The 19,883-nt window shown below is 39.1% G+C and overlaps 1 protein-coding gene across 9 annotated transcripts in view; it reads right to left on the reverse strand.

Annotated features, from left to right (window-relative positions):
* LOC126069873 (lysine-specific demethylase 6A-like) overlaps nucleotides 1-11,484 on the reverse strand; it is a 214,718-nt gene extending 203,234 nt beyond the window's left edge. For all 9 annotated transcript variants that reach the window (XR_007516091.1, XM_049873512.1, XM_049873510.1 and 6 more), the window contains exons 1-2: nucleotides 11,051-11,484; nucleotides 10,784-10,847 (exon numbers count right to left, since the gene is read on the reverse strand). Coding sequence is in view for 8 of the 9 variants with exons in the window: in XM_049873512.1 (XP_049729469.1) it covers nucleotides 10,784-10,847; nucleotides 11,051-11,202 (216 nt within the window). In the remaining variant the exon portion in view is untranslated. The remainder of the gene's footprint in view (nucleotides 1-10,783; nucleotides 10,848-11,050) is intronic.
* Nucleotides 11,485-19,883: the final 8,399 nt, after the last annotated feature.

A 19,883-nucleotide genomic window follows, 5' to 3' on the forward strand; every position in this document is an offset into this window, starting at 1 on the left:
CACATGAAGTGTGAGATTAGACTCAGGTTCATATTTTTACCTGGAGATATGAACCATTTGTTGAAAAGATTTAGCTTTTCTCAATTAAATGGATGGGGTTTCTGTTTGTTTCATTTCATTCTGCACCTTTATAAAAAAACTGGTTGATTTTACTTATATAGTTCTGTTTCTGTGTTCTCTTTTGTTTAACCAATATAAATGCCTATCATTCTGTCAATATAACTCTGTATTGTTTACTATACCCATCTTTTTTTCAAAAACCATTATAGGTACTCGAGTTCTGCCACCATTCCACACAAATTTTATAAGGTTGTCCATGGTTTAAGCACTGTGCATTAAACCAGTTAAATCAGGGAAAACATACCTTTATTATACTGAGACTTCCAGTTTTTGAACACAATGTGAAAAAAATTTTTTTACTTCAATTTTTAGGGAGCTGTCTTACCCATTAAACCAAAATTAACCATGAAAAGGGCCTGACTCCAAACGCAAAGTATTCATTTGTGTCCTTCACAAGAACTGTTCTGCAGCATTTTAAATTTATCTTTCCCAACTTTAAAAGGGCAGTCAATAACAATGCCATTATCTCGTGATTTAACAAAAAAGATATGAGCTTCCTCGATTTTAATTTCAAGAGGTCTCATAGTTACAAATTGGTAAAGGGCCAAATTTTCAGGGGCTACCTTTTAATGTTAACTCAGTAACCATTAAGAATTTGGTTATCATGGAAAACTGTATTCATTAACCAAAAAGATTTGTTTGTGAGAAATACCCAATCCTTAGGAGTGTTTATTTCCTTCATGTAGGAAAACACCACTCCTCCAATTTGCAAATTGTTTATTCAACTACTTAAAAAAAAAAATCAAATATTCTTTTCAGTTAAATAAAAGGTTTATTTTTTAACAACTGTAACTAGCCTACTTTCAGCCACTTGTTTTTAGACAGGAATGGATCTTCCTGCAAGCAAATAGAACAAATGCTTGGAATAAACCTTATGCTTCAATTTCTTTGAGTTTTGAATTTTTTTTAACAGCAGCATGTCTCTCCATGTATGTATCTGCTTTTTATTTCTTTCTCAGTTTTTTACCTTTCAGCATAAATGCTCTGATGTGTTTAATTAAATCTGAATCTAGAACTTCCATTTTTGTTCAGATGATTATAAACGGTATTGTTAATTTCAGTTCCCACATGTACACTGGTAGTTCACAGAAGTAAAACTGGCTTTCATGTGTTGATCTTCCTGAACTCAAATTTTAGTTCTAGAAGGTTTTCTAGAACCCTAGGTATTTTCTGTTTACATCATACCATCATCAGTGAATATGGAGTCTAGATGCTTCTGTTTCCTTGCCTTGCCTCTGTGGGGGCTAGGATATCCAATACTATATTGAGTAGAAGTGGTGAGAGCAGGCATCCTTGCCCTGTTTCCAATCTTCACAGAAAAACATACAGTCTTGCACTATTCAGTATGATGTTAACTGTGGTTTTTTCAAATATGTTCTTTTTCAGGCTGAGATAACACCCCTCTATTTCTAGTTTTCTGCGAGTTTTTAATGTGAATGGGTGTTAAAATTCTGTCAAATGGCTTTCCTCCATCAGCTGACAAGATCTAAGTGATTTTCTATCGTTAGCTTCTTAATATAGTCGGTCATTTTTAAATATTTAACATCCTTGTACTCCTAGGATAAAAAACAAACAAACAAACAAAAAAATCATTGCCATCAAGTCCGTTCTGATTCACAGTTACCCTACAGGACAGACTAAAACTGTCCTATACAGTTTCCAAGGAGCAGCTGGTGGATATGAACTTTCAGCTTTTTGGTTTACAGATGAGCTCTTAACCAATGCGCCATCAAAACCAAACCCACTGGCATCGAATGCATTCCCAATTCGTAGCGACCCTACAGGACAGAGTAAAACTGAGAATGTGCATTTGTAACACGTTCTCTGCTGTGATTCTGTATTTCCACTCCAGACATACTGAATCAGAATCTATATTTTAACAAGATACCCAAGTGATTCTTACGTGTAACTTCCTGGGAACCTGTCAGAAAAGCAGTCTCAGCAGGGTATGAAACAGAACAAATCAGTTTGAAGCTCTTTATCAAGATAGTGCCTCAGAAAGTAAGTTGAGGAAATATTCACTTCTTAGTTTATTTTCTACAACAGATTATGTAGATTTGGTGTCAATTCTTTTTTAAATGTTTAATAGAATTCACCAATAGAACCACCTGGACCTGGAGGTTATTTTGGTTTTTCCGTTTTTTTTAGGTTTTAACCATGAAGTCACTTGAACAGTACTCAGACTGGAAATATTATCTATTTCATATGTGGTATATTTTAAAACTTGGTAGCTTTCCAAGAATTTGTTCCTTTCACCTAAGTTTTCAAATTTATGTGTACAAGTTTATACATAATATTCCTTTGCCCATTAAATATCTGTAGGGAGAAAAAACCGTGGGCCCATACTGATAATGTTTCATTCTTATAAATGGTATTCTACATCCTCTCTCATTAAAATTTTTGGTCTTTTCAAAAAACTATTTTTTTCTTTTGCTGGTATCTTCTACTGTTTTACTTTTTTCAATTTTGCAGGAATAAGAGACATACTTAGCACGATATACTGTCCCATACAACCTTCTGGGAATGTCTTCCTTTTTCCAACCAGTACGGTTTTTTTTTTCCCTGCGTGTTCACAGAATCATTCTTCTTGCCATGATTACAATTTCACATATCTCAAAGACTACATTAATCCTTTCTCATTCCAGAAAAAAAGGAGGTTCTCAGAATCGACGAGGGAGGAATAGTATCAGACAGACTTCAGTTTTTCACAGCTATTCTGCCTTATTGTCCCTCCTACCCTAGTTCCCCTCCAGAATCACCACTGTGATGCTTTATTTACTAACAGGAGTGTAACAAATACTTCTGGTATATTGGATATAAAACTAAAAAGCACTTCCTAACATAAACTTTTTTAAAATGATGACGTTTCTTTAAGAGTTTCTTTTTATCACTCTTGTGGTAACATATCACATATGGGCTACTTCTAACATCTAGTTCTTTCCAGGGCTCTAGGATGCTATTTACAGGCACTCAGACGTAAAAGTTACTGTGGTTATTAGCTGCCATCCTTAGATTCCAAATGATAGTGAACTCATGGGTGCAGAGCTCTATAAGGTTTTCTTTCAGAGGCAGATCACCAGGCCTATCTTCTAAGGAGCGTTTAGGTCGGTTTAAACCTACCAACCTTTCAGCTAGTAGTCAAGCACTTAACTGTGCCATCCAAGGACTTCCAACACATAACTACTTGTCCATATTCCCGACAAGTAAACCAAAGCCTAAAATAAATGCATATTCTTTCCCTAATATAGGAAAGTCAAGAATAAATAAGAACTCAGAAAAGAAGGGTGAAAGTGGTTGCACAACTTGAAGAACGTAATCAATGTTACTTAATTGTATATGTAGAAGCTGTTATATAGGTGTATGTTGTCATGCTATATTCTCAAGAACAAAAAAATAAAAAAAATTTTTAAATAAATATACACAAATTTAGTGGTTGCCAGGGATGGAAGAGCATCTCTGAACAGTAGACACTTACTTCTGGTGACAGGAAAGGCAACGCCAAACTAAGGTGACATGTGCATAGCTTGAATAAGGCAAACCATGTCACTAAGATGGACACCAGAAAATAGGGCCTTTTGGTAACTGCTATGGCCTACATAATTTTGCAACAGGCAAAAAAAAAAATATGTGCGAGTATACATCTTCATATATGTATGCAGACATATATGTGCATAGGTATGTATATGTGATTATGAGCATGTGTACACGGGTTACATGTATGCATATGTATATGCATGTATGTACGTGTGTGCGTGCATTATATCGATACATGATAATAAAACACACAGATGGACAGTTACAAATACTTCTTATGCCAAACCAAACACCTCACAGGATTGGTTTTCTGGGTTAGGACCTTAGTCTCATGAGACAACCTGGTCAACTGGCATTATATACTTTGTAACATTTATGGCCTACATCCTAGTTTGGTTAAGTAGCATCTAGGGTCTTGTTAGCCACTATCTAAGATACAATTGCTCTCCAACTGTCCAGAAAAAGGAGAAAAAAAGAAACCAAAGACTCAAAGAAGAAACTAGTCTACAACACTAACAGACTGCACAGATCATGGCCACACCTACCATGAGACCAGAAGATCTAGATGCTGCCTGGCTACAACTACTAATCTTTCTGATTAGGTCCACAATAGATAAATCCTGATTAATGGGAGAAAAATGTGGACCATAACCTCAAACCCAAAGTTAGTGGACTGCCTGAGACTGAGGAACTCCTTGACATTCCCTGTGATACTCTTTTAAACCTTGAGCCAAAATAAACCCCTGAGGTCACTGTGATGGTTAAAATTGTATGTCAACTCAGCTGGGCCATAATTCTCAGTGTTCTGGCAGTCATATAATGTTGTGATCACTGCCCTGTTGAGTTCTGCTATGTGGTCACCCTCCCTAATGAGATGTTATAAGTAGCCAATCAGTTGAAAGGGAGTTTCCCTGGACCTATAGCCAGCATCCAAACATAAGGCAACATTCTGGCTTCTGCCTACATGGATCCTGCCATTTGCTCCTGTTCATCTGACCTCCAGTTCTTGGGACTCGAGCTAGCAGTCTACCTGTGGTCTTGCCTGCCAATCTCAGGATCTGTCAGTCTTCGCAACCTGTGAGAAAGATCCCTGCTGTGTGACCTGTCAATCTTGTGTTCACCAGCCCCTGCAGCTATGTGAATCAGGAGAAGCCTCTCTCCTGATCCACAGACTTGGGACATTCCAGCCTCCACAACTGCGTGAGCCACTTCCTTGATATAAATCTCTCTCTATATATATTTATACACTCTAGTGGTTTCACATCTACAGAGAACCCGGCCTAAATCAGTTATCATTTACCTAAATAAAAGACTGGCTCACAAAATCCTATCACTTATGAGTACTGTGCTCCTTTAAAAAACCATCTATGTAAGACCAAATTGTCAACGACTTTTAAAGAAGATGAGAGGTAAGGAGAAGGTAAGGAGACAGGAAACTGGGTTAACAGAAATGGAATAAAGAGAACAGAAATAATGACAATGCTTACACACTGTGAAGAACATACCCAATGTCACAAAATAACCTGTGTAGAAATTGCTGAATAGGAACCTTATGCTACTGTGTAAACCTTCACCAAAAACACAATAAAATACAAAAAAGCAGCAGCAGCCAGTTCAAAATTAATGCAGAAAAACGGAAGTAAAAATATAACAAAATTATACACAGAAAAGAATACACAGAGGACTCCTCTATGTATGAAAAAATATTCTACTTTACTTATAGTAACAGAAGAGCCCATTCAAAGTACTATGACACCCTCAAAGTTTATCAGTCTGAATCTAGGTAAGCCACACATTAAAATGAAACACTATGCAACAATTAATGAGGAGAAAGAACCCTTCTAAAAGATCTCTGATAATTAAAAAGTACAAAAAAAAAAAAAAACTTACTGTCATCAGGTTGATTCTGACTCACAGCAATCCAAGAGGAGAGTAAAACTGTCCCAAAAGGTTCCCAGCTGGTAAATTTCAACTGTGGACCTTTTGGTTAGCAGCCATGCTCTTAACCACTGTGCCACCAGGGTTCCATCATAAGAACAGTATGATGCGAAAATGAATATAATGCAACTCAATACAAACTTAGTATCTAGTAAAAAAAAAAAAAAAAACACTATTACTAACCAATAGAATTCAACAACATATCAAAAAAAATTCACCATGACCAAGTGCTATTCATACCAGGTATGAAGGTATAGTTCCACATTGGAAAAACAATCAATGTAATCCATCACATAAATAAAAGACAAGAATCATATGATTTTTTCAATTGATGCAGAAAAGGCATTTGACAAAGTTCAACACCCTTTCATGATAAAAGCTCTCAGCAAAATAGAAACAAAAGGAAAATTCCTGAACATAGTAAAGGACATTTATACCAAGCCAACAGCCTACATCACCCTAAATGGAGAGAGCCTGAAAGCATTCCCCTTGAGATCGGGAGCCAGATAAGGATGCCCTTTATAACCACTCTTATTCAAGATTGTGCTGGAGGTCCTAGCCAGAACAATTAGGCTAGATAAAAAAAAAAAAAAAAGGGCATCCAGATTGGTAAAGAAGTAAAAGGATCCCTATTTGCAGATAGCATGATCTTATTCCCAGAAAACCCTAACAAATCCTCAAAACTACTTAAACTAATAGAAGAATTCAGCAGAGTATTAGGATACAAGATAAACAAACATACAAAAACCAGTTGGATTCCTCTACACCAACAAAAAGAACATCGAGGAGAAAATCACCAAACCGATACCATTTACAGTAGCCCCCAAGAAGATAAAATACTTAGGAATAAATGTTACAGAGATGTAACAGACCTATACATAGAAAGTTACAAGACACTACTGCAAGAAACCAAGAGACACCTACATAATTGGAAAAACACACCTTGCTCACAGATAGGAAGACTCTACATTGTAAAAAAAATCTACCAAAAGCGACCTACAGATACAATGCAATTTTGATGCAAATTCCAATGACAATTTTTAATGAGATACAGAAACAAATCATCAACTTCATGTGAAAGGGAAAGAGGCCCCAGATAAGTAAAGCATTACTGAAAAAGAACAACACAGTGGGGGTCTCACTCTACCTGATTTTAGAACCTATTATACTGCTGCAGTAGTCAAAACAGGCTGGTACTGGTACAACAGCAGATACATAAACCAATGGAAGAGAATTGAGAATCCAGACATGAACCCATCCACATATGAGCAGCTGATATTTGACAAAGGCCTAGTGTCAGTTAATTGGGGAAAAAACAGTACATTTAAAAAGGGTTACATATGTTAGTTGGATTTTACTTTAGTTTTTAAAAAGGTAATAAAATAAAAACACTTTTCAGAAAACCCTACGTTAAGCCATAAAATAAACCTCAATTATTTTTAAAAAGCTTAAAATCAAGCATCAGACCGAAACTAAGAAAAAAAGTAAACGATAAAGATCAGAACAGAAATCAAAGAAACAGAAAACAACAATAAAAAATAATAAAACCAAAAGTAGGTTCTTTGAGAAGTTTAACAAAGTTAATAAACCTACAGCCTGACTGAAAAAGGAAAATGAGACAAGAGCCAAATTTCCAAGTAGGCTCTATAGAAAACTGTAAGAAAATACTACGTGGTTAAAAGCTATAGTAAGGTACAGCTAGCTATGGCTGCTAACCAAAAGGTCAGCAGTTCTAAGTCATCAGCCACTCCTTGGAAACCCTACTTTTACTCTGTCTTTATGAGTTGGAATCAACTCTACAACAGACTTGGTTTTGCAGTTTACTAATAACTTATGCCAATGAACTTGATAGATTGCTATAAAAGGCATCATTTGCCAAAGCTGACTCTAAAAGAAATACAGCAAATCAAACTAGTAATCAAAGCCTTCTCACAAACAAAAACCCATGTCCTAAAGGCTTTACAGATGAAGTCTATCAAACATTTATGGAGAAAAGTATATGACTCCTAAAGAAACTCTGGAAAAAAGATGAGGAAGAAACAATTCTCAGTTCATTAAGCTAGCATTACACTCGATATCAACCCTCGATAAAGACAAAAATCTTAAAAGAAAAATATTCCTCATGAACACACAGTAGTATTCCTAATCAATGCAATCTGCTGAAAGAGATGGCCAGTAAGGGTGAAGAAAACCCTGGGTAACTTGGATTGGCACTTAGAGCCTCAACAATGGATTTGAACTTGCCAGTCATCATGAGGATGACACAGGACCAAACATATGGTTCTGTAATACACAGACCTGGTATGCGTTACACTCAGCCTGACAGCAGATATCTAGCTATGTACATAACCCTGTTTTAAAATAATTGCTGCAATAAACTTTTTAGCTACTAGTTCTTAAGAATAGGTTTTCCCTTAAATTTCAAAAACTATCCAAACAGACTCAAGTATCCAAGACTAAAAAGCAGCTAATGTTAAAAATGAAAGAGATGGAGAACAGAAAGTACCAAAAATAAATCATGAACTTTAGATACATTTCAAGAAAACTACTATGTGCATATACAAATTCTATTATGTCCTACGGATAGAAATTTTCTGTTTATTTTTTTAAAAATCACTTTAAATCTTGGTTTTACTCTGCAAGGACAGCAATGTTCTATGTATACATATCAGCATGCCAAGAAATAACAAAAACACACCGTAAATACAGCTCTTTAAGAAAACTATGTGCTATACCTCTATTGCAGAATCCTACCACAATTGCAAAATATTCAGACTATCATGATACACTGCATTGAACATCTGTTTTATTCACTACCCGATTACAGGCAAAAACACAAGGATTCATGAACAAATGACGTTGATATTTTTACGTATGATAATGGCATTGTAGTTTTTTTTCGTTTTTACAGTTATGTTTTTATAAAGTGCCTATGTATCTGAAGTAGCCATGAATGCTAAGGGCTATCTGAGATTTGTGTTGTGTTTGGGGGCAAAAAGGGGAACAAAGGCAGACGGAGCTGAAACTAGACTGGCCAGCTGTTGAAAACTGTTCAAGCTAGACAGATGATGGGTACATGGTTTCACTATTCTATCTTCTCTACTTTTAAAGATGTTTTTAATTTTTCATAATAAACTTAAAAAAAAAAAAACCAAGGAATGTAATTTAACAGATCCAAAATCTGAATGTAACCTTTTGATTAAAGATGTTGTCTATCATACCAAATTAAAATTAGACGGTAACTTTACCATAAAATTTAAACCCAATACCACCTAACAGAGTTATTTTAACTGAAATCTAATATTAAACACCATCCACTGGAAATTTCTCTGAATGCCAGCATTTGGAAATTTAATGCCTTCAACCAGCATTTTCACGTTATCCACACAAAACATCAAATTACTCTTCTTTTTTCATTACCATAATCACAATAGATTTGGCCATTCTTTTTCAAATGATGTCAACACAAAAAACATCATCAACCACACGTTAAATTGTCAATTAAAAAAAAAAAAGTTGCCTTCCAGTTGATTCACATTCATAGCAACTGTACAGCAGAGTAAAACTGCCCCACAGGGTTTCAAAGGAGCGGCTAGTGGATTCAAACTGCCCAGTGTGAACAGCAGCGAAACGCTTAACCACTGCTTCAACCAGGGCCCTAAATCTCGAACAATCACTCCAAAATAAAACAGCATTCCCTTCAATCTTTTGTTTCATCTATCGGCATGAAACCTTTGATAATACTCGACTGTTTTAACATAAAACATAGTAAATTGTTGTTTGCGTTGTATCACAGTCACTATTTTGACAGTAATATTTTAAACAGCACGTACAAAATAAAGCTTCATTTGTTTCATCAATTAAATGGACTGAATTTACTTTAAAAAAAAAACCGTATTTCGTGCTTTTTCTGCTTTTCAGTTTTCTGGTCATTCACTATCAAACAAATAAAAACATGAGAGAGCAGGTAAAAGAAACTAGCCAGTATCAGACTGTAGATTAAAACATAATGGCAAGTAAAAACTTTGGTGTGAGGAAACGTCGTGCTTTAATTACCTAATACTTCCTTCTCGACTGCAGCAACAAAACTGTCAGATGCATTCCTGACCTCAACTAGAAAATATCTAATGTAAGTACTATTTATTGCATAGTCCTAGTTTCTTGGTACCAAGCGACAAAACAGGAGTGTTAACCAGATTTCGGTCAGGAGATACAAATTGATACAGACACTCAAATTCATGGATCTTTATTCTATACCTTCCAGATGGGTAACCAAATATTCTACAGGTTGATAAGCATATACCAGAATTACGAATGCTGCTCCTAACTTGGGAATACAACAAGAGTTCTACTTTTAAATAATAATGGATAATTTTTACTAAGTACCACCCATGTGAGAGACAGCAGACAGAAAGGCCTCTTTGCTACTGTTTACTTCCCTGTTTATAACTGCTCCCTCCCTTCAGAGAGTCCTCTCTTCGTTTCTCCGCCCACTGCCGCCATCTTGACCCACAAAAGCAGCCATTACCTAAACGATAATACGAAGAAGTTTTCACATAAATAAACTGGAAATCTCCCCCTCCCCAAGAGGCCGGCCTCCTCTTTCAGGCACATAGGAAATGAGGATTCCGGAAGAAAAATTCACAAAATCATATTCGGAGCGATATTTCCGTGGTAGCTGGACCAAAAACGTAAACAAATCACTTAACCTCGGATAAAATACGTACCAATTAGGATACAGGTCAAAAGCCAAAGCAAACTTTCCACTGCCGTAAAATACCGGCAGCTTATGCCTTCTAAAAGCAGAGACACAAGCTTAAAACGTGTGGTTAACACCAGACTTCAGGAAGAAGCCACTGGGGGGAGGGGAGAAACCGTGGGAAGCTAATAAGCCTGAATCTTTGAAATATCTGCAAATAACCAGGAACCTTTGAAACTAAAATAGAAACAAAGAGATTCTCTGCCTAACTAAAAAGCTGTTCTCCCGGCCCCAAAGCGCTGCGTGTTCCTGAAGCTAAAATAAATAATGACTCTGCAAGGGAGTAAAGAGGAGCAAAAGCAAAAAAGAGTTTTCTGTAAGACCCTCTGTCACCGTTGGTGACCACTAAGAGTGCTGGCTGGACTACAGGGCTCAAGACAAGACGGACGCTGGACAAGGCCATGTCCCCGCTTGGGCCCGCGGCTGACTTACCTTGCCTAGTAAGATCTTCGTCCTGGCGCCATCTTCATGGAGCCTCACAAACCCGAAGAGGCGGCTAAAGGGAGAAGAAAGGCAGCTCGTTAAAGCTCCAGGAAATCCCCCATTTCGTCCCATTCTCGAGATGTGGATGACCTGGCGCCGAACGCAAAGCCCAAGAGTCTGCCCCGCAACCTCTAGAAGCTAAACTGTGTTGGGCCCTCTATGCAGAACGGCGCTGGCCCCGCCAGAGCCCACTAGACGAGTGACGGCAACACATACCTGTCCAGTTCTCCGATCGCCTCCCTCTCTTCAGCTGTCAAGCTGGGGGATCCCTCTTCGTCCTCGCCGCTCGTTTTTCCCGCCGCCATTTTCTTTTCCTCATCACTGAAGGCAGTGGCGGCAGTAGCAAGCGACACTCCGCACGATTTCATGGAAGGCAACGAATTTACAACTCAAATGTCCGCTCACTTCCCTTCCAGTTCGTGGCTTAGAAGGACGCCTGCAATGTCGCGGGGAAATGGCAAGCCAACTTTCTGGCAGAGGCGATTTAGGCGAGGGCACCGGCTGCTACAGCTGCGGAGTTCGGATACGGGGTCACATTGCGTGGGTGGGAAGGGATGGCTAAGAGAGAGACTCAAAAAAAGAGTGGAATTGCGCGGGACTGGGGAAACACGGGAAGATTTGTTAGATCCACAAACTTACACAGCACAGGCACAAAGTTGTTATAATAGTGTCAAAGAGCGAGCCCCACGCCGCAGCATTGATAACCCTCCCCTCCCCCCTTGAGGCACGGCCAATCGAAAAGACCAGCTTGAGCCACGTGACCTTTGTTGATTTACGTCGGCGTCAGCTGCGCTTAACTTGCAGGCTGCGGGTGTCGCTGACGCGTACGACGGACCGGAAGAACTTTTATACCGGACCGTTGTTGGTTGCTGGACACCTCTGTTAGTGGAAGGGCAGTAACCGGAAGGAAACACCTTGTTAGGCTGTTTTACTTAAATACACTTGGGCACAGAAGGGAGGACCGGTCCTTGTCACCACAGGAGCCGCGTTGATTTCCTAAGTAGCAGGGTACAGTAAGGACAAGCAAGACCACAAGCCAATAGAGGACCCTATGGACCGCCTGTCTCTGCCCGGAAGCTCTCCGGGGAGTCCAGACGGGGCTTCCGGCTCTGAGGGTCGCGTCACCCCGGAGCTCCACCCTTAAAAGGAGACTCGGAAGTTAGGCCGGTGTTGGAAGTAATGGCCTCCCGGGGGATCGCGTTTGAAGTGCGGCTGATCGCTCCGGCTCGGGCGCCATGTAGGCAGGCCGTGCGTGGGCGGCCGTCTTCCGTCAACTAAATCGAAAAAGAAGGGGAAAAACGTCCTTTTATCTTAGGCCGTGTACTCTGACAGCGAAGAGTCACCTTCGGCTTCGGCGGATTGGTCCGTAACCACAGCTCTAACTCCGAACTCAAGTTTACAACACTAGTGCCAAATTTTCTTGCTATGCACGGTTCTCAGCAGTTCATGGTGTTATCTAGTGAACAATGACAATTTTTTCTTTTTTTTTTCTCCAGAATGTTAATTCTTACTTATAAATTAGTAGCTTTTGTGGCACAGTGGTTAAGTCCTGGGCTTCTAACTAAAAGGTCAGCAGTTCGAACTAGCCAACTCCTCTGTGAGAAAGATGTGGCAGTTTCCATGAAGATAATAGCTCTGTAAAGCTTATGGGGCAGGACCGCTAAGGATCGGAATCTACTTGAGGGCAAGAGGTTTGCCTTCTTGTTTTTTATTTTTCTGTAATGTGTGAAAGATTGATAGTACATATTTTGATTTGATTTTGAGGTTTTCTTACAAAACCAAATTTTCATTTTACCTGACCCAGGTTAATCCTGCCATTGGTTCTCATCCAGAGTTGCTGATTTTTTCTTTTATGTTGGAAGTCCTGCTTGCTTAATTTTAATTTCAAACTGGATTGGTAGAGAAACAGAGACCAAGTTCTGTTAACCTGCACTAAAAGGGCAAGGGCAAGTTTCGGTTGCATACTCTATTTCACTCACCTTTTCTCTTTGTAAGTCTCATTGTAGCTAGCATTTTTGAGCCATATGCTTTTTCTGCAAACAAAATGGTCTACTTATATGCATGTAGAATAACTTTGGAATAAATCTTCCGGCAAATTTTCTTTCAGTTTTTATTATTTTTAAAGGCAGTGCTCCCCTCGAACAGTAAGAGCTGCTTTTGGACAGACCTAAGAGAAGGAATGACTAAGCTCTTCATTACAATTTGAAGCCTCTTCTACTCCAACAGCACTCAGTAATTCCTAGAAAGCAATGGCATAAGACGATTTTCTCGATCTGACCTCCCGGTTGTAAATAAAAATCATTTATCTGGCTTTTAATCATAATTTGAAGGAAATTAGCTCTCTGTCCATCACCCTTTTCAAAAGACAACCAAAAACCAAAGTTGTTGCCGTGGACTCAATTCCAACTCATAACTACCAATAGAGTAGAACTGCCCCATAGGGTTTCCAAGGAGCAACTGGTGAATTCGAACTTCCAGACATTGGTTGGCAGCCAGCCTCTTAACCATTGAGCCACTAAGGCTCCTTTCGAAAGTCAAGGTTATGGTCCATGTAACATCACAAGCATAATGATCCTTAGGGTGGTGGAGGACCAGGCAGTGCTTCATTCTGTTGTACATAGAGTAGGTATGAGTCAGAATCGACTTGATGGCAACAGTAGCAGACATCTTTCATAGGGTCTACCTGCAGCCATTGAGGGGAGAAGTAGTTGCTCTGGAGTTTTTCCAGCTACCCTTAGTATGCCAGATGCTGACTTTTATCGAAGTAGATTGCCAAAGAGGCTCTTCTAGGTGGATTGGTACCTCCAGTCGTTTCATTGGAAGTCCAGCCTTTTAATCATTTCCACCACCCAGGGGCTCCTAGGTTATTAGAAGGAATAGAAGAATGCTAGTTAGTAATGGCCATTTGAAAACAGTTACCTTTGAAAGTATGGAGTCTTGAAATTTTTTAGGTATTAAGTTGTCTTCCTTCTACCAGGAGACAAGATAACATTTTAACCTTAATCTATTTAAATATGAAGAAGACAATTTAGAACTAGTTGATTTAATAAATCCCAACAGTGCATAATAAAAATCTATGAAAATCTCAACTGTTTTGCCAACAATGGTCCTTTGAGACTATTAACTAAAAAAAATACACTTTTGGGAAAATGGCACGGGGCCAGTGTCTGATCTCTAACCTCATAAGGGGGACCAATGGCAACAACCCAATGCATATTGCTATGAGGCAGAGGTCAGACATGCCTCCTTTCTCCGCCATCTTTACCAATTCTGACACCAACTGTCTTCCCACAGCACTCTCTATTTCTCTGCTGGGTTTGATAATTCACTGAAGTGGTCACACAGAACTTAAAAAAATTATACTAAATGATTGCGGGGTTTATTAGGGAAGAAACAGGCTACGATTCAGGTTCAGGAACACTCAGGATATGGTTTTTCTGTGAAGACAACTTCACAGCCGTGCCACAGGCATGCCTGTCTCCAGTGCCTAAACCTCTGTCCTACCCCAGCAAGTGTCGAAAAGCTATTTTAGCTCTGCCAGTAAGTGCCCAGATGCACACCACTCCTGCAGTAAGCCTTACCCCAAAGGCACTCAGGTTTTTCATTCCATGGGCTGGGAAGCCCATCCCACTCTCTCCTGCTGATCTCTTCTGCCACTTTTCCTACCACTGCTTCTTGCAATCTTCAGTGTTACAGCTGTCTGTCTCTCTGTCCCTCAATCTCTTTCTCAATCTCTCTCTCTATGTCAGTCTCCTGGTTGCAGGAGCTTCTTAGCACAGGAATCCCTGTTCCAAAGGATGAGTACCATTCTTGGTTCTTCCTTGGTGGTGGTGATAGCCTCTTTTTCCCACATTTGGAAGCTCATTTTAAGCCTGTGAGGCTGGCAAAACTGACCAGTCCCCTTGGTGGGCAACAATTAACCTTATTTGCACAGTCTCACCCCATCACTTGGGTGGCTGTTATAAGACCATAGCAGAAGAGACCATACAAAAGTAATCCCTCACATTGAAAGTTTTACAGACTATAAAAACTCAGCCTATTGCCTATTTATTTTTTCTCTTTTCTGTTCTTACTCCATTTTACTTGAATGACTAAAGAGGCCTGAGAGTTTCAATAGCTAGCTTAACACAACTGTGTTAAGCACATAATAAGTGGTGACGTTCAAGACAGAAGTTTTTGATGTGTTTGCACAAGCAAAGACACAGCGTAGAACTTGCCTTTTCCAAAAATTTTAAGTATCCTCCCCATCCCCAGCACTTTCCTTCAACCAGATAAACATAACAAGGTGATAGAGTAGCAGAACTGAACAGACTTGGGGTGGAAGTTGGAGTCAGAGAGACTTGGATTTGAATCCTGTTTCTGCACAGTCTTTGAGGCCTAGGGCACATTACCTAACTTTCCATTCTTATACAAACTTCCCATGCACTTGAGAAGTTTTAAAATAGACAGGATCCAACAGTAAGCTCTTAAATTACCCTTATGGCTTGAATAATGTCCCCCAACAATATGTGTTGGAATTAAAGTTTTGGAAATAGAGGTTTTCTTTGTTATTAAAGAGGCCATAGCGGTATGTGTCTTAGACCTACTCACTTTTGAGATATAAAAAGAGATTAGGCACTTAGAAGTAAGTACAAACAGATGGAAAGATATATGCCAAGTGGAGATCACCAAGGAATCAAGAAGTGCAGTGCCTACAGAACCTGAAAGAGATCTTACCCAGAGATGTCAGAGAACCTTTCCCTGTGGCCAGTGCCCTAAATTTGGATTTCTAATCACCTAAAACTTTGAGGAGATAAATTTATGTTCTTGAAAACCACGTGCTTGTATTTCTGTTACAGCAGCATGAACAGAGAAGTCTCCATAATTTGTTGGATCCTGTCAAGTATAATTTATCAAATCAAACCAAACTGATTACCATCAAGTCAGTTCTGACCCACAACAACCCTATAGTACTTGCAAGGAGCAGCTGGTGGATTCAAACTGCTGATCTTTTGATTAGCAGTCAAGCTCCTAACCACTGTGCTATGAGGGCTCCATAATTTATCAAACATACATGAAGTAGGCATGATGCATCCAAAGATTTAGACCCTTTACTGGAGAGACAAAAGGAAAAATAAAATTAATGAGTTTATGTTATTTTTTACAAAAATTCAATCTGATCTGAAAACACTTGGAAGGCAGAGTGATGTACCAGGAGAAATTCAGAGAAGAAACATTTAATTATTGGACAATAAATGTACTGTATCTTTAACAAACAATACTTAACCTGACACATTTAATGTTTTCTTTTGTTTATTCTTAATGTCAGTATCTGTCTTAGTTTCCCAGTGCTGCTGTAACAGATAGGCCACAAGTAGGTGGCTTTAATGAACAGAAATTTATTTTCTCACAGCTTAGGAGGCTGTTATTACAAATTCAGGGCACTGGCTCTAGATCAAGGTCTTCTGTCTTCGCATATATCATGATCCTATACGTACAAAATCCTAAAGAATCCACAGGAAACCATATAGAACTAATAGAAAAATTCTGTGACGTTGCCAGGAACAAGGTAACACATAAAACCATTTGGGTTTCTATACACCAGCAGGGAGAAGTCAGAAAAGGAAATCAAAATAATCACATTTACAAAAGCGACTAAAAGAATTCCTAAAAAGATAACACCTTACACATGCTAAAACCGCAGTGATTAAAACAAATGTTGGCAAGGATGTGGGAAGATTGGAACCTTGATCTGCTGGTGGGAATATTAGCTGGTATAGCCGTTGTGCAAAACATTGTGGTAATTTCTCAAAAAATTACAAACAGAACTACCGTATGACTTAGCAATCCCACGACTAGGTGTATACCCCAGGAAGCTAAAAGGAATGATACAAATAGATGTGTGTACACTGATGTTTATTGCAGCTTTATTCATAAGAGCAAAAAGATGGAAGCAACACAGGTGCCTATCAATGTATGAATGCATGTTTAAAAACTGGTGCATACATACAGTGGAATACTACTTAGCCTTTAAAAAAGAAGTAGTTGTCCTGGTATATGATAAAACATGGACAGGCCTTAAAGGCATTGTGCTGAATGAAATAAGTCAAACACAAAAAGACAATATTGTATGATCTCAAATGAAATGATATTGTTTTAGGGTACCATCAAGTGAATTCCTACTCATAGTGGCTTTATAGGACAGAGTGGAACTACCCTATAGAGTTTCCCAGGCTGTATGGGAAGGAGCTCGGGTGTCACAGTGGATAAGAGCTCAGCTGCTAACCAAAAAATCAGTGCACCAGGCACCCCATGGGTTAAAAATGTGGCAGTCTGCCTCCATAAATATTATAGCCTTGAAAACTCTATGGGGCAGTTCTACTCTGTCCTAGGGGTCACTGTAAGTCAGAGTTGACAGCAACAGTTTTGATTTTTGACTCAGTCTTTATGGGAGCAGTTCGCCAGATCTTTTCTCCCACAAGGATGCTATTGGGTTCAGACTGCTGACCTTTCAGTTAGCAGCTAAGCACTTAACGGCTGTGCCACCAGGGCTCCTTTTTGAAATGATAAACATAGGTAAATGAATAGAGACCAGTGATTACTAGTGGTTACCAGGAATGAAAGGGGTTGGGGAAAAGGTAAATCACTCCCTGGGAAGTAGTGAATGTTTATGGTGATGGAAAGATAGACATCAACAAAGGTTAATGGGTTACAAAATTTGACAAATGCAGGTGTTATCACTAAGCTGTACACCAGAAATAAAGGATGGCAAGCATTTTAAATAATTTACAAAATAGTGAAACAAATGCTGCAATTGTAGATACCATTTGGGTACACCTAAACACTTCATGGCATTAGTATTCTTTTTTTAAAGCTTTAGGATCATGGCCCAATGGGTCTATCCGGTCAATTGGCCTAGTATTGTTTATAGAATGTCTGTTCTATCTCTCAGTTTGGTGAGTAGGCCTTGGGGTCCTAAAAGCTTGCATGTGGCCACCAAAAATAAAACAATTGATCTCTTCGCCTTGAGCAGCAGATGAAGAAAGAAAACCGGGAACCAAAGAAGGAAATTAACTATAGGCTCAACTGTCTCAATGTATTACTGCCTCCTATGCCAACAGACCAGAAAAAATGGATGGTGCCCAGCTGCCATTGCTGAACGGCTCTGATCAAGGGCCCACAGATGGACCCTGATAAAAGAGGGAAATTGTCGTACAAAACCTCAAATTCATTTGGAGATCAGACTTCCTAGATCTGTTAAGACTGGGAGAGCCTCAGAATTTTTGGTCCACGAATGCTCTTTAAAGTTTGAACCAAAACTATTCGTGAAGCCATTGTTAAACAACACTTTAGGTCAATAGCGAATGTTTGCTTTGAGTTTACACCCCTGTAAAGAACTGTCTATATGAGTTCAAATTGATAACACTTCATCTGAGGTGCAGATTAAAATTTTAAGGGGCAGGGAGTCTAATGGTGATGAAACAATATGCATAGTGATAGAATAGTAACACAATGTGAATTATGTAAACAATGTCACTGACGTACATGTAGACATTTTGAATGGGTATGTGTTTGGTAGTATACATTGCAAAACAACAACAACAGAAAAAAAAAAAGACATTCCTTGATGAAGAAATGCCATGGAATATGTAACCACCAGACTAGCCTCATAAGAATTACTAAAGGGATCCTTCAGATAGAAAGGAAAGAACAGTAAACAACTACTCAAAGCTGAACATAGGGAGAAAAATAATAAATAAATGTGAGATCACAAGTAAAGGTAATAGCATGGGCAAATGAGGCCCAGTTTTATGGTATTTTCAGCTGGTAAATTTAGTTGCTGTGTTCTGTAAGTTTCATAACAAATGCATTAAAAATCAGTGTAAATACATCTGTCATGGACTGAATTGTGTCCTCCAAAAATGTGTATCAATTTGGCTAGGTTATGATTCCCAGTATTGCGTGATTGCCACCATTTTGTCATCTGATGTGATTTTCCTGGAAAAACTGATGGTGTAGAGGTTACGTGCTACGGCTGCTAACCAAAGGTCAGCAGTTCAAATCCACCAGGCACTCCTTGGAAACTCTATGGGCCAGTTCTACTCTGTCCTATAGGGTCGCTATGAGTTGGAATCAACTCGACGGCACTGGGTTTTGTTTTTTGTTTTTTTTGTGGTTTTCTTATGTGTTGAAAATCCTATCTATGATGTTGATGTGATGTGATCAGCAGCAGTTATGTTAATGAGGCAAGACTCAATCTACAAGATTGGATTGTGTCTTGAGCCAATCTCTTTTGGGATATAAAAGAAAGAAGTGAACCCAGAGATGTGGGGCACTCACACTATTGAGAAAGCAGCATATGGACCAGAGCACATCTTTTGGACCCAGGGCTCCTGCATGGAGAATTTCCTAGACCAAGGGAACATTGATGACAAGGATTTACCTGGAGAGTCGACAGGGAGAGAAAGCCTTCACTTGGAGCTGGTGCCCTGAATTTGGACTTTTAGCCTCATAGGCAGAGAAAATAAACATTTGTTTGTTAAAGTTACTTATTTGTGGTATTTCTGTTATAGCAGCACTAGATAACCCACTTAATATCCTAACAGGATGAGGATGTATAATGATGTAAAAGATGACAACAAAAATAAACAGGGAAGGAAGAACAAAATAGAAATCGGTTTGTATATGTTGATGCTATGTGTAGCTAGTTGTATGTTAGTTGTTGTTGCTGTTGGTGGTGGTGTTACATGCCGTCACGTAGGTTCCAACTCGTAGCAACCCTATGCACAACAGAACAAAACACTGCCCTGTCCTGAGCCATCCTTACAATCGTGGTTATGCTTGAGATCATTGTTGCAGCCACTGTGTCAATCCACCTCGTTGAGGGTCTTCCTTTTTTCCGCTGACCCTGTTCTCTGCCAACCATGATGTCCTTCTCCAGGGACTGATCCCTCCTGACAACATGTCCAAAGTATGTAAGATGCAGTCTCGCCATCCTTGCCTCTAAGGAGCATTCTGGTTGTACTTCTTCCAAGACAGATTTGTTCATTCTTTTGGCAGTCCATGGTAT

This window comes from Elephas maximus, chromosome Y (genome assembly GCF_024166365.1).
Source record: "Elephas maximus indicus isolate mEleMax1 chromosome Y, mEleMax1 primary haplotype, whole genome shotgun sequence".
Taxonomy (NCBI): Eukaryota; Metazoa; Chordata; class Mammalia; order Proboscidea; family Elephantidae; genus Elephas; species Elephas maximus.